The 15,077-nt window shown below is 37.7% G+C and overlaps 1 protein-coding gene across 2 annotated transcripts in view; it reads right to left on the bottom strand.

Annotated features, from left to right (window-relative positions):
• Positions 1–15,077, bottom strand: part of pdzrn3b (PDZ domain containing RING finger 3b) — a 131,020-nt gene that overhangs the window by 43,550 nt on the left and 72,393 nt on the right. For both annotated transcript variants that reach the window (XM_079341486.1, XM_079341485.1), the window contains exons 2-3: positions 13,747–13,833; positions 11,802–11,909 (exon numbers count right to left, since the gene is read on the bottom strand). In XM_079341486.1, the coding sequence (XP_079197612.1) occupies positions 11,802–11,909; positions 13,747–13,833 (195 nt within the window). The remainder of the gene's footprint in view (positions 1–11,801; positions 11,910–13,746; positions 13,834–15,077) is intronic.

Genomic DNA, 15,077 nt, shown 5'->3' with positions numbered 1-15,077 from the left:
CTTTAGAGTAGGTTATGTGAAAAGCCTTGTTAGAGCTTGTTACATTTTAGGCCAGTTATTACATCATGGGGCAGGCAAAATATTTCTCTTCTAATAATATAACAACTTGGGAAAAAGTTGTGCAAAAAGTTATGTTTTGGCTCAGCATTTCTAACATTAGCGACCAGTTATTACATTTTGGGTTTTCTTACATTTTTTATATACAGTAACATTTTGAGTCTTATTTTTGTTACCTGCTACATTTTTATTTTATTGTATATGCTGCTGGAACTTAAATTTCCTTGAGGGAGTCATCCCAAAAGGATCAATAAAGTTCAGTCTAAGTCTAAGTCTAAGTCTCTAAAAAATGCACTACAGTGTGTATTCATAATTGAAGTAATAAGCCTTCTAATCTCTATTCAGGTACCAACAGTAACAGGAAATAGTAGCTTTTGTAGATTCACTTCATAAAGAACAATTTATTATGTTTGTCATGATTACTTTCTTGGTTTCCCATCCACATTAAATTCCGCCTTTAAGTTGTATGCTTCTAAAATAACATAATTAAATGAAGCTGGTATTACAAAAGCACATAAGTGAACCTTACAGAACCTTAAATATGGATCCTGATCTGGGAGATTTATAGTTGTTCCTTACTGTAAAGTACTTAAATGCCAATAGACATTTTTTTACAACGCTAGTCCTTTGAGTTTTCTCAGTTAGCCAAAAAGCTAAACCAGAGCTTTCAGTGTGAGCTTGTGTGTTTGAGAGTGTTTCCTTCAACCCAACCCCCACTCTTGTCCCACCTCTCCTCTCCTTCCCAGACATGCTCTGATGGAGAGATAAGTTGAAGGTCATCCTGAGAGAACAGAGCCTTGGCTCAGGAATTTGTGGAATAACATTCTCTTGTTCTGTGAACAAAAAAGCATATCAGATGCTGGTGTCATATAGGCCTGTGTCATCAATAGTAACAACTTGTCTGAGACTGATAGCTTGATTTAGGAGACCACGGTGACTGACACATTTGCAAATTACATTACAATTTATACTTGAGTACTCATGATGTAACAATGTTAAACTTTCATTAAGCAGACTCTTTAGTCCAAAGTGATGTACATCTGAGAATAAACGTACACCAATGTAGGAGGGGATAACGATCTGAGAAAATACTGCAAAACACAGTCAAGGCTGAGAGAGACTGAGAAATGCAAAGTCAAGAGTTTCTCCTTCAGGAGGATGGCATTAGAAAGAATGCATTTAGAAACAGCTAACTGGAAGAGTTAATTCACTGCACATCACCGCTGAGTGAGTGGAGTCTCCAGTCTGCCCCCCTAGAGTTTCTGCATCATGTAGTTTAATTCATGGGCTGCAGAACACAGCCAGGGGGAGTGAAACAGGATGAAGACACGTAACAACTGCAGCCATTTTTGAACAAGGGATCAACTGCCTGTGTTTGGAACTGTGTTTTTACTGCTGGATAAATGAGTGTAACAGCCTAAAGAAGGAATTAACAAATGTTAATTCCCTGTAGTCCATAAATAGGGCCATGTCTAATTAAGTGTAAATGCTCTATTGTCATAATTGGATCAGTTACAATAGTATAGAAAAATATTAAGTCATCATCAACTGCAAAGCCTTATAACCTAAAGCCATCCTGTGTATCACTTGATGAAGTTGAAAAAGTGATTTCAAAGCTTTTTATGGCAACATTGAAATGTACTACAAATATTCTGGTAGAACTACTGTCCGTGTTTTCAACGAGGTAATTCACTTGAATACTTATTTTCTCATTCTTAGTTTGCTGTTAGGTGAACTGCATCTGAAATAATTTAACTTTGGCCGCTCCAATGTGTCCCCTGTCAAATCCTTTGCCACCATAAATAAAGCTGTGACATTACCCTCAGCATTGTTAGAGGCTCCAGTGAGTCGGGTCAGGAGGAAGGTCAAATTACAAAAGGTTTGATCAGAAGCAAAACACAAACATGTACAATATATATTGCATATACTTTCATAAATAAAGACTGAATTTCTAGGGCCATGTAATTGTTTTTGTGGGGGGGGGGGGGGGGGGGGGGAAGAAAAAAGAATAAAGCCTGGTGATTGCTCAGCAAGCTTCGCACTTGTGTAGAACATTTTTCAAGCCTTTAAAATGTTTTCTTGATTGAGGATTTTTAAGTTAGTCTTAAAACCTTTCTGTGGACAATAACAATGCTGTGTGAACAAATTAAGGATAAGGATAATCTTTATTGATCCCCCAATGGGGGAAATTTGGGTGTCATAACAGCTCCAAAAAACAGTAAATATAAACAGCATCAATAGCAAAAACAAATAAATAACGGCTATGAGCAAGTTTACATTAACCAAATAAAGGGGATAAAAAATACAAAGACTTAAATACTACAAGGTGAATTGAGGTGAAGATAAACTGAGTCTGAGAGCATCCACAATAATCCAGTTTGATTTTTCTTCTTTGGTTTAAAATTGGTGAACAGCAATGGCAGAAAAAGCAAGAACTGACATCCACATTCAGGTAATCTGCATGACACTGTAAGTAACTTAAACAAGGCAAGTACATCACATTTGGCTCAGATCAATGAGGTTGTGACCCACACATGGTCCATTTTCCTTAAACTGGGCTATACAGAAAAGGTCAGATCTGATACTTATTTCAAGTTTTTTAGAAGCTAAAAAAGTTGAAGGCCAGTGTTTTTCGACACAAAAGTAATATAATAAAAGTTACACTGGTTGCAGATGTGCTACAGGTAAATTAGAGTTCATTTTTGTTTTGGATGGCAGCATGTGCCCCATGTCGGTGCAATATTGTCTTTGTAGCAGTAGCAGCAGCAGCAGGAATGTTCAAGCAACACCAACTCAGACTTTCCGAAATCAGATAAAGGCCTCATCTCCAAATGCAAAGGGACAACTTGGTTTAACATTGTTTTAGCTCTGATTTAAGGAATTTGAGTCCTTGAATCACACCCTTTCCCCTTGATACATATTGTAGGGTAACAGTCATTCAGCACAGCAAACACTAGAGTGGAAACTTAAGGTTTGAAGTGAGACAAGAAAACATGTTTTTATTTCTTCTAAAAAAAATTAATGAGAACATGGTTTGTTTAGTTAAGATCTTAAAAAATGTCTTTGTGTAAGATCCGGTTTGTGTAAAAGCTAAGCCCCAGCAGTCAGCATGCTTTGCTGAGAGACATGCAGCAGCTGTTGGCCTAATATAGCACGGCTATATAGCAGAAGGACCCACATGTAATTCAGTGTACGGACAGAAAAGTAGGCCAGCAAAGACCACAGGTAAGCTTTTGCCATTTTGAATTGGAAAATCGAGTAAATTCTACATACATCCTGACAATTGATGAGAAAATTAAAAAAGTGTAGCTTTAAAGGGTTTCAAAGACAACCAGCTATGCAATTATTCCCTGACTCTGGTGAAATTCAGTATTCTCTACATTAGACCTGCTTCAGCTGGCCAGATTCCTGAGTTCTCATATTTTCCATGTCTTGTTTTTGTTCTGCTATCACTAAGGGTACATGTCCTGGCAGAATGAGGCTAAAAGATGCCATAAGATATGAAAACAAAAGAAAAATGATATCAAAGGTTAATCTAGGTCATAGCTGAGAGACAGTTTTGACATTGTGCTGAGCATATGTAGCAGATCCCCCCCCCAAAAAAGAAGGCAGAATAAAGTATTTCACTTATTATGAGCAAAAACACAAAACAAATCTGTGTCCTTTAGGACCTAATCTTTTTGCTCATAAGGACTCTCCACAGACTTAAGCTGTCCAAATAAACTATAAACATTCTAAATCAAACTTCCTTTTTAAAACTTATGGTCTTCTTCAATCTATTACCATTCACCAGATAAACAGACAAAAGGCTTAATTTCCTTGTATTTAAAAGCAAGCCAAAGGCAGTTGATCTTCTGGTATTATGAGTCTTTAACACACTTTCTAATTCATCTTAAAACATATTGCTATGTCCAGATAGGATAGGCATAAAGTTAGAAACATCAGTCAAATTACATCTCCTTTTCGCTTCTCGGTCAATGGGGCTAAAAACATCTACCCAAGGAGATATCCTTTGTTACCATTACATTTCCACCACACACTTGGCTTTTTGTTCCACAAAAATGGAAAGAAAAGAAGGCAGAAATATACTTGGATGTTACTCCAAGGTATAGACACAGTGGCTGCCATTGTGCATTCATTAGCATAACTCCCTGATTAAATGCTAATTATTTTTGCTGAAGTTTGAAGCAAATACTGCTCAGTTTGTAGGAAGTAAAGACATCTTTAGTTACGCCTAGATGTTAACATTGGCAGAGGCTGTGGACTGTGCTCAAAGCAGGTGGTCCTGAAGCTCTCCTGAGCATGCATGCCATTTATCTGTTTTCTGCTTGGGCAGAATATGTCCAAATCTTGAGTAGTTTGTGCACACAACCTTTCTGACCCCAGGTAGATGCACCATTTTAAGGATGGGAAAAGTTACTTAACACGTGCCTCTCGTACCCCTGTTTTGTAGGTCAACAAGCATTGTGATAGTTGGCTCAAGCGTGTAAAGATAGCCACTTAAAAAAAAAAACAACATATAGTGGAATGTTGATTAACAGGGTGTAGTTTGGATGCATTTCACGGTGCCACTAAACGAAATGGCAAGCCATTATAGGTCAAGTAAGGAACTTCACCCTATTAGGATTAAATTGGGGTTGTTATGTAAGAGTTGGTGGACAGTCTGTTTTTGGGGGTGAGGGGCTGACAAGAAAAGCTGCTGGCAAAGCAACTTCTGCTGTTCCACTTACAAAGGTCAGTGACTGATGGGCAGGAAAACACAACTTAATTCCAACTGTCTACTCTTACCCTCTTTTGAACCTTTTAGGAGCCATAAATTATCCCATTAGCTCTGATGAACAAGTAGTCGCTGGAGAATCTGGTGAAGCAGAGCACACACATTTACGGTAGACCAAGGCTCAATTTCTCCACAAAAAAGTGTGGGTCTGCCTTTGAGGACAAAAGCTGTTTTAACTTTAGGGAGAATATAACATTGCATGTATGTTAAAGAAGTAGAAAATAGATTTTCTGGGTTGAGCAAGGCACAAGAACCATTTCAAGACTTTAAAGACTCTACTCCTTGAAAATCCCCCAGCCCCCATATGGAGCAGTGGAAAACAAAGGTGTGCTTGTCCACACTCCCTGAAACCCGCTTTGTATAGGGCAGTGGCTACCACCAGAAGCTGATTATGGACTCTTTAAAGTTAGATTTGATTTAATGTCCTGCTACTGCCTCAGCAAGAACACGCGGCTAAGGAATGTGGCTTGCTGCTAGGATTGGTTTGCTTAGCCCTGGGTGGATTCATACTGTCAAGGGCCAGACAGGGAAACAGTGGGGCCAAAATTAGCTTGCCTATCTGAAGAATGAAAACACTGCCTGCACACGGGACAAAATTAAATAAAAGGTCCTCACAAAGGCCTATTTCTTGCCTGAGAATGCTAAACAACATGTGATATCCCTTAGGGAAAATAGCCTCCATGCCTGTTCTTTAGAGCCCTTATGGTCAGAAAATACCGAAACATTTGCACATGTCCTAACGACGATCCATGTGCGGAAATAGGTTCTAGCCAATAAGGCAGTTCAGTTGGAGCTGACATTTATACTCAAGCAGGACTAAAGAGTTAATAAGTAAAATAACTTACATACACAGACCAGCTCCACAACTGAGCCACAACACCACAATACTATTTGGGCAGTCTTCAGTAAAATTATTCATTTGCAGCATAATGGAACATTTGGCTCTCTGAATTTTTTTAAAATATACCAAATCATCCATTACTTTGGTGGTAGCCTGAACAGCAGGACTAAGTAAGGCTCATTAACATGCATGCCTAGGACCCACCTTCAACATGGTTAAATTCATATTTGTGTCACTGTGAAATGTTTTAATGTTCTGACCATGGTACATGTTGTGAGAGCTTTAGGTCTTTAGTAACTCACTTTGGAACACATGTAAAACTAATTCAGATAGTTACACTTAACCCAGAACTTCCAATACGTGTGCCTTGTGAGTCCATTCTGCTCCGTTATGGCTTTGTGCTTCCTTGTCTGTCAACACCCACAGGCTGCGTTCATAGTGCACAGCACGGAGCAGCACAGCCAGGCAGCTGGAGTGCAGAGACAAAAGAGTTAACACCGTTATTATAGATGAGATAATGGAAAGTATGTGGTATAAAATAGAAAAGAACCATTATAAACACACCAGGTCTTTGTTTGTTGAACTGTCAAAACAAAATGTTTTATTCTGAAAATAAACTGGATGTGTTAATGTTTTTGCGATGTCTGACTTCTTGTCCTGCTCGGTCTGCTGTGTGGTAAATGGGTGCAACACGCTCCAGCAAAAATAGAATTGTTGCGTATCTCCTGAAGAGACATAGTGCAGCGGAGCCAGTGGAAACACACACATTGAATAAAGTAAATGCCGATCAGCTCTGCCGCCGTCACGGAGAGGAGATGGACTGAACAAGCATCTCTTGGAATTAAGGGGTGAGACACTGAAGATATTTGGTTTACTGAGTGCCATATTATTATTATTATTATTATTTTTTTTTTAAAGATTTGTTTTTGGCTTTTATGCCTTTATTATAGAGGGAGGACAGTGGATAGAGTCGGAAATCAGGGAGAGAGAGTGGGGAGAGACATGCGGGAGATGGGCAACAGGCCGGACGCGAACCCGGGCCGCCCGCGCGTGAGGACTGAGCCTCAATACATGGGGTCGCGCGCACTACCGCTGCGCCACCGGCGACCCCATTATTATTATTTTTAAATCTCCTAAGAATTACTTGCTGCAATGTAAGATGAAGTTAGCGTGTTGCTTTTATCGTCTCCCTTTAGAGAAGTTGCACTATTTTGAAGGTCAAAGGTTTTAGAGGTCAAACTCAAAGCAAGATCAAAAATCCATTTACTTTTTCATTTATTATAGTACAAGATGAGGCAAAATGCTTTACACACAATAAAGCTGTAGTTAGGTTACAAAATTGTAAATGGTTTTCCAGACTACATGCTTTTGCTGACCACTTTCTTTCTTCTGTTACTCAAGAATATCATGCAAAATATAATATGCATCTATAAAGGAAATCTGCAAAATACGGCCAGTGTGCAAAGAGTTTAATTGAAAAAAGGTACCTGCCTATTTGTGGCATCTTTAACAGAGCTGTGCCAACACAAACATGCCAGCTGATTTTGGTCTACTTTATGAAATACCTTATTTTAGAGGAAGTGATGATAAATAAAGGATACTTTGTTTAATTATAGAATTTATATCCCCACCTCTATATCTGCTCATTACAATGGCATCAACGTGATATACTATGCAAAGACGGTCTCAGTTGGGACACATTTATGTAAGCGAGCCACTTTTCCATCCAAAAACACATACAACTGAACTTTCCACATCTGTTTATTCTAAAGTTCTTGTTTCTGTTCACCCTCTGTAACCTAAGAATGTTTGAGGATTTACAAGGCAACATTAACAACAGCAGCTGGGGAATCTCTATTGTCTTTCTATTTTCAACCAAAGAGGTCCACTGAGGCCCATCAGTCTGTTAAGTTGGATTAAAGAAGTAAAGACGATTGATGACAGTGAGAGGTCTTCTGGGTAAACAAAAGTACAAAGCATCTAACTCATACCAGCGTTCCTGCATTGCTCAGTGTATTGTCACATGAAGGAAAAAGGCAAGTTCAGCTTTCCACAAGATCAGCAAAAGCAAAAACAGATTAAGGTATGAATGAGACAATGTCTGAAGAGGGAAGCATTTATGTACTCTTTCATGCCAGCCTGTAGCTCAGTCAGAGGACAGCAATGTGCTATCACGCCCCCCTCTAAAAGCCTGTTATAGAAGAAAAAGCTGTAGATCATCATGTTCATGTTAGATCCATATAGACTTACTGGAACTAGTACCTCCATAACAGGAAGGCAAAACAGCTCAGTGACTGTTGTTTTATGCCTCTACAGATGAAAACATGCTCTTTATTGCACAATGTAACAGCATTGTCCCTTTTCAAGTGATCCACAAAACATGGCTATGATATACTTTGAGAATGGCTGGAAAAATGATCACCTCTGTAGACTTGTCAGACAGAACAGAATGATGGTGGTGATGGAACAATAAGTTTCTGCACAAGTCAGTAAACAGAATCAAATGATAGTGTCTTTGGTAAATGAGGTGGCCTTCAGTGGGAACCCTGCAGAAAATCACACCCTCTGTAGTAACCCTAAGCTAGAATCAGATTTTTAGCGTCACGTTGCTCTCAAAGTTTTTTTTGTAAAAAAAAAGTAAAAAAAGATGTGATTAATCCACCGCAGAAGAAGCCAGAAACTAGTGAACATAGGAGCCCAGGAGAGTGAACAGTGTATAATGGTTTACTGTTGTCTAATGCAATAAAGTGAAAACAGCTTTAAAACAAGTTAATCTATTAAAAGAATCTGCCTCGAAGATGCCTGTTCAAATTTTAAGAAATGCTGGTGCTAACATCCTTAAGGCTAAAAGTTTACATTTTCCGGCTTCACCAGACAAGTATTTTTTAAATAAATTAAATTTTATAACAGCACTGACATAATGACAATCAGAATTCTACTACAGATAAATTGCAATAGTTTCAAATAAACAATTCCATTTTTGTATTGTTTTCAAGCCAAAGGGTTGTTATCAGTTGAAGAATATTGTCATATGATTTTTTTTTTTTTTAAATGCATCTATATTTAAATAATGCCAGTGTATATATTTTTTATTTATTGGGTCTTAATGTAATTTTCCAATTTCATGTCAGCCCCCACTGCAGTGGCTGAGGCGCAAGAGGAAATGGAGAGAACATTTTGAGTAGATTGTGCCAGGGAAATCAATGAAACAACAGTTGCACATGCATGGCTACATGTCACTAGATTATGCAGAGTGGTCAGTTTTCAGGGTGCTCAACTGACTTTTTAATCATAGATTAGGCATGAAAAACAAGAAAACTATAATGAGGAAAGTAAAAGCTAGAAAAACAAACAGATAGCACATCCTGCAATGTGACTATTACTCATGTGCACATCCCTATTGGGATGGTAAACTGATATATTGTCAGCTTTATCCTAAAGGTTCCTGAAATGGACAGGAGTAATAAGCTGTTGTTTTCAACCCAAAACTTAAAAGTCACAGATCTGATCTGTTTGAGATGCAACCAAAAGTTTTGCAAAAATGTCAAATCAACTTCTTGCTGTAACACCCAAAGAGAGAAGTTGGAAATATGAACTACCTCTTCTTCTATCAGGTTTCATATCTGAAATGTGAATGTGGAACACTTGTGTAGTATATTCTTATTTCAATGGCTGAATGATTTATTCTCTAGTAAACTCTCATCTTTTGAAAAGAAATTGTCACTTCATAGGGTTCTTTAGCTACATCCGTAGGCAATTTGAGATATATAATAACTTTATCAACAATTGCTAAAAACAAGACAAACCCAAGTAGGCCACTGCCCAAAAGCAAATCTGAACTCAACTCATACAGTAGGGTACAAACTAGAAAGATAATCGGGCCAATTTTAGGCCCGATTCCTCTCCTTACAAACAACGTCAGCAAAGGCCTGTTTATCTAATGGATCCAAAGATTATCTTGACAGATTATCCTGAGGTGTGAGGTGTGCTAAAAGTGATTGGCTCAGGAGACGATCAGGACCGCCCGGATTTGAAATCGTAAATATCAAACATGTTCAATATTTACAATAAGAAACCAGCATTCAATTGAGTTCAATTCTAGTATTATTTTAATGACATTTAGAAAACAATGTTGCGATAGATTGCTGCTATACCTGCAGTTTTAGCTTGTTGAAATACATATATTTATTTACTTGTGGCTACCCATGAGTGTCAGGATTGTTGTTGACTTTTCTCTGTGTGGGTAAAAACATGTCATTCACAAAACATTCTCTCACTAAAGGTCCAGCCAACGAAGCAACAAGTCTGCTAATTTAAATGATCTCTAGAAGTCTAAGCTTTGTCAGTATCAAAAGATAAACAGAACTACAGTAAACTACCACCACAAAAGAGAATCTTATGCTGATCACAGTCGAACACATTCACCATCAAATTAGTCAAGAGCATAGACTGTTCATCTTTTTGAACTCCTCTGAAGCTGAAACTTCTATTCCAAATATGGTCTCTTGGGGCTCATATAAACCAACATGGTAGCAGTTAGTATGCCAAATAGGCAGCTGGAAATCTAATGTGTAATGTCAGTGTGGCTATGTCCATAATTTATGAAGTCTATGGCAAACACTTAAAGGGGACGTATTATGGAAAATCCACTTTACAGTGTTTTTGAACGTTCATTTGGGTAACCTGAGTGTCTGTCGACTCACAAATGTTTAACTAAATCCATCCAGTCCTTTGTTTGTGGTCTGCACAAGTCTTAAAACACAGAAAGAAAACATGCTCTGTTTCCAATGTTCAAGTCTGTAATATGCAGGGGGATTCAGAGGGGAGAGGAGGGGGCTCTGGGAACTACCCATCTAAAAACATAAAGGCCAGCAAATATGTTTTTTTAAATTTCTCAATTTTCTGATCAGATGAAATTATTAAATCTGTGACTTAAATTTGTGATTGATTCAACAGAACATAATATCTTCTCAATTAAATATACAGCGACCTTTGTGTATGTAACACAAACATAATTTGTTATTTTGGCTGGTATAAAACATGTTTGGCTGGTGTATTACTACCCACCACCTTGGCTGGTCAAAAAGATAATTTCGGACCCTGTCAGTAATGGTGAGTGTCAGTAGCTGTAAAGCAGAGGTGGTTGGTTGTAACAAGCAGGCATTACCATTGCAGCTGCAAAGACCAAACACTACAAACAAGCAGGTTTGTAGCCCCAAACGAGTTCAAGAGCCAAAGAGATTAAGAGGTGCAAAGGTGTTTTCATTAAAAATTAAAGGAATCTTTTTTAGTGAGTAATTTTTCTTCAGTCTCATTTTGTAAAATAAATTAAAGAAAAGAATCGTATCGCGAACCCAGTATTGTGAATCGTATCAGAATTCTTTTATTGTCATTGTTCCTCTTTCAGAGCACAATGAAATCGCAAGTCTTGCGAGTTGAGTTAATCGTTACATCCCTACATGTGACATATTAGTTATAGTGTTGCAGTAGTTAGAACCACAAAGTTCTGAAAGGCAATGGGAGGCTTGTGGCAGATGTGAGTGTTGTACAGGCTTTAGGATAGAATACACTGACTACAGTCCAGATGTGTGAGTTCCTGTTCCATAAACATCTCTATTAACTATCTCATTTAGCTACTGATCCAAAAACTATAGTGTGATTTTAGTGAGGTTTGACAATAATGCCTGTGACAAACCATACTTGTCATCACAGTAAAGCCTAATGCAGTTTGTTCAGCTTTGTAACACACCCCTCTTGTTGACTTGAAACAGTGCTATTTCACTCAGGAAGACCTAAGACAGACAGCCTCACCTCAGGTTCATCTTACTCTCTGCAGCTGTGCTCTACTTTAATATATTGTCAAATTAGTGATTGGTATATATCCCTCCAATAAAAATCAATCATCTAAAGGCTCATAGTAGTAGGCTTTCATTAGCTGCATGCAGCTCTATTTGAATTTTAGAAGTCAAAGTTACTTCATTTTCAGGGATGGTTGTGTGAAACCTCACTTTCAGTTTCATAACGAAGACAGCGTCTGTTAGATAATCCAAGTGTTACAAAACAGTAAAAATCCACTCTTTCTTCCTCTTTTTTCTTTTTAAATGAAACAGAGTGTTTGCCACATACCTCAATAATTCTGTCGTGTATTTGAAGGCCTCCTTCCTTGTCTGCTGGACCTTCTGCAACGATCTTGGATACGAAAATCCCTTCATTTGAAGTGCTGTCATTGTCATCCTATGGAATAAATGGCAGTTATTGTTTGCCAAAATTGACAAGAAGCGTTTAGGTTATTCAACAGAATAGTACTAGTAAATATCTGTCAAATAATAGAGATTTTACTGACCAATAAACAGAATAAGTGTAAGGAATATTCAATGAATCTCTTAATTAAACTGGTTAGCTACTTAAAAAGCTCTTGAAGGATCATGAAGAAATTCAGTCCACAACCCAATTGTCCAATAAAAGGCAAGTAACTGAATTAGGTTTGTGCTTCTTCAAGCTTATAGAAAGTAATTACTCAATCGAGGCCCACATCTATCCAGAAATATCTGGAATGCTAAATAAATGTCTGGGGAAATTGTGAAATAACCTATCCTTAAGGATAAACTTTAACATTAAATACCTAACAATACTGCAGACTTTTTTAAGAGGAACTAGCCAAACTACACACTGTTAAGGCCCTGACACACCAAGCATGGTGTGAATGGCATTGCCTCACATCGCCTTGTCTTAGCCAATTAGTTGCACTCGAACACACCTTAAAGACTACATCCAATGGCCAACCACCACGTACGTGCAATTAGTTATTGTGTATTTACATTATTTTTTGAAGCGGTCAAAATACAAAAAGTTCCTTCAAATATTTAAAAAAAACAAAACAAAAAATACCCTGTGGCCCGTGAGCGATTCTAACGCCACAATTTTGGCCCGCAAGAAAAAAAGTTTGGACACCACTGATGTAGGCCATGAATCCAGAGTCAGAACAAAGAGTCGCTTGAGAAAAGCTTTAAACTTCTCCCAATGTATCGTTTGCACTCATGAGGCCTCAAACTAATTTTAAATGGCTGCTGAGCTCTGCAACACAACTACACAGGAGACTTAATTAATCTGCAAAGTTAAACATTCAAAAAGCTACTTCTTTGCCCCACAACCTTTCTGCCTAACAATTAACCCTTTCATGAGAATTGTAGACAAACTAGTTCTTCTAGGTAACATAAAACTTGGCAGCTGATTTATTGCCAGAATTATTGCCACATGGAACACACATCAAAGCAGGCCATGGGGACATTAGGATTTTTCATTTTAATGTTGGGCTATTTCAGAAGGTGCAGATTTAAGACTTGCACAGAAAGTAAGGGCCAAGTATTATCTATGCTTTCTAATGGTTGAGTTTGATAAATAAATCTGTCACAAGAGTAGGAAAGGTTGCAAATCTACAAGACTGACTATGGATTGTGGTAAAAACATAGCTTCTTGTGTATAGATCTTTTTATAGATTTCTGCAATAAAATGTTTTACTGTGATAATCCAGTTGCCCAAGAGAAGTACTACACTTTCACTCTGGATAAACACTTTAGCACAGTCCCAATGACACCATTTCAATTGAATCTGCAAAACCCCCTGTATGGAGGGTAGAGATGTGTCCAATTTCTAACCTGCCTTCATTAGTTATTTTCACCTTAAAGCCCTAAGTCAGAAGTATGAGAAAAACTAACTAATCCTATACTCCATGTTTAAATCGGCAATAAGATCCCCTCAATTAAATACAAAACAACCTCATTTGACGCTTTAATCCCAGATTTAACTCTCATACAATAAGTATAGCTTTTTTATAAAAATCTGTAATGCCAAATCCACTCGACCAGACCAATATACTAACACAATAAACACTTGATAGATGCAGTCCACCTATCCACAGACTTGCAAACACATGCATGACTGTCTAAGCTTTGTCAGTAAGTACAGGGGTGGAATGTGGTGCTTAAAGTATGAGCTATTCATTCCTGCCATACGGCACTTTGCTGATAACTGGCAGATAAGGAAAGCCTGGGTCTCTCATCGTATAACCTACCGTGCTTGGCCTTCCTCCAATGATGTTAAAACCAAGAGATCCGCCCTCACGGAGAAGGACAACAGTCAAGCTTTTAGTCTCTCCTTCCTAGAGACAGCAGACAAACATATAGAAATGGATGGCAGAAAAATAATCTTAATAAATCATTCTTTCCAACTATCTACAATTTTAGACAACAGAGATGATACTCTTTCTTCACATTTAAGGGAAGATACATGAGTGTCAATGACAGAAAACATGTGAACGGAGATATTGATAACTCAAACATTTTGTATATCAATAAATCTCTGTCATGTTTACTTGAAAATTAGTATTGTAAAGCTTACTAGTTTTTAAGAGTGATCTCCAGCATGACATTGACAAGCTCTTTCCTCAAATTAAACTGATGAAGAAAGGTTTTAAATATGCTTCGTTACAAATTATCTTGTCAAGAACCAAAACCTTATAGAAATTAGCTACTTCTTGAATTTACCAACAATTTGTAAAAGCAATCCCAAAATTCTTCTGAAAAGCCTCTTAAAATTATTCCTAAAATGGTTTAACGCAAACCTTCATTGTTATTCTAATTCTTAGCCAGTCCAAAGACCTAAAGTGACAGCTTCAAAGCAGTAACTCTTTCCTCTTATTGACTGCTCTCCAATATAAATGCATACACCAGATGACCTCTGACTCTGTGGCAACAAGACATGAAAACCTCTGTGAAACTTTCAGAGTCACCTCTTAATCTGTTTCTTTAAGCAGGACTTAGAAGAGAGTTATGAGGTAACATAATTTCAGCTGCCCCTCGAGTGCACTGCAACATAGTGACTAAATATAAAGCAGATATTATTGGCATGTAGTGTCCTGACTGCCATAGGCTAAAAGACCATCAAGCATGTCAGGCCATTCGGGAATGTGTGCCCCTGCACTATGTCACGGTAGCAATTATGACGCATGTTTCTGCATTATAGAGACTGTCACCACGAAGAAATCTGTACAAGAGGTGAAAATCTAGTTGAATTCAACTAAGAATTTAACTAAAAGGAAAATAAGAACAGATTTTCCCCATGAATTTAATTTATACTTAATCTTCTAAAAGTCAGAAAGAAAATGCTATCGATTTTAAAGGGTATTTTTACACTTTGTCTGCCTGAGCTATTGAACAATGGACCAGAAATGACAGGAGCATTCGTCCACATCTGCAAATACTTAAGTAAAGGTCTCATTGCTAAGAAATGTGATGAATCTCTTCAGGAGGTTTCCATTAGTTATTTGAAAGCCTGATAAAAAGTAAAAATGTCCTTAGCTCCAGCATTGCAAAACAAGCTCACAATGAAATCATTCGTGATGAA

The sequence above is a fragment of the Symphodus melops genome, assembly GCF_947650265.1.
Source record: "Symphodus melops genome assembly, chromosome: 4".
NCBI classification, from domain to species: Eukaryota; Metazoa; Chordata; class Actinopteri; order Labriformes; family Labridae; genus Symphodus; species Symphodus melops.
Note: the sequence above shows the minus strand (reverse complement) of the source record. Positions and strands in the feature narration are given on the sequence as shown.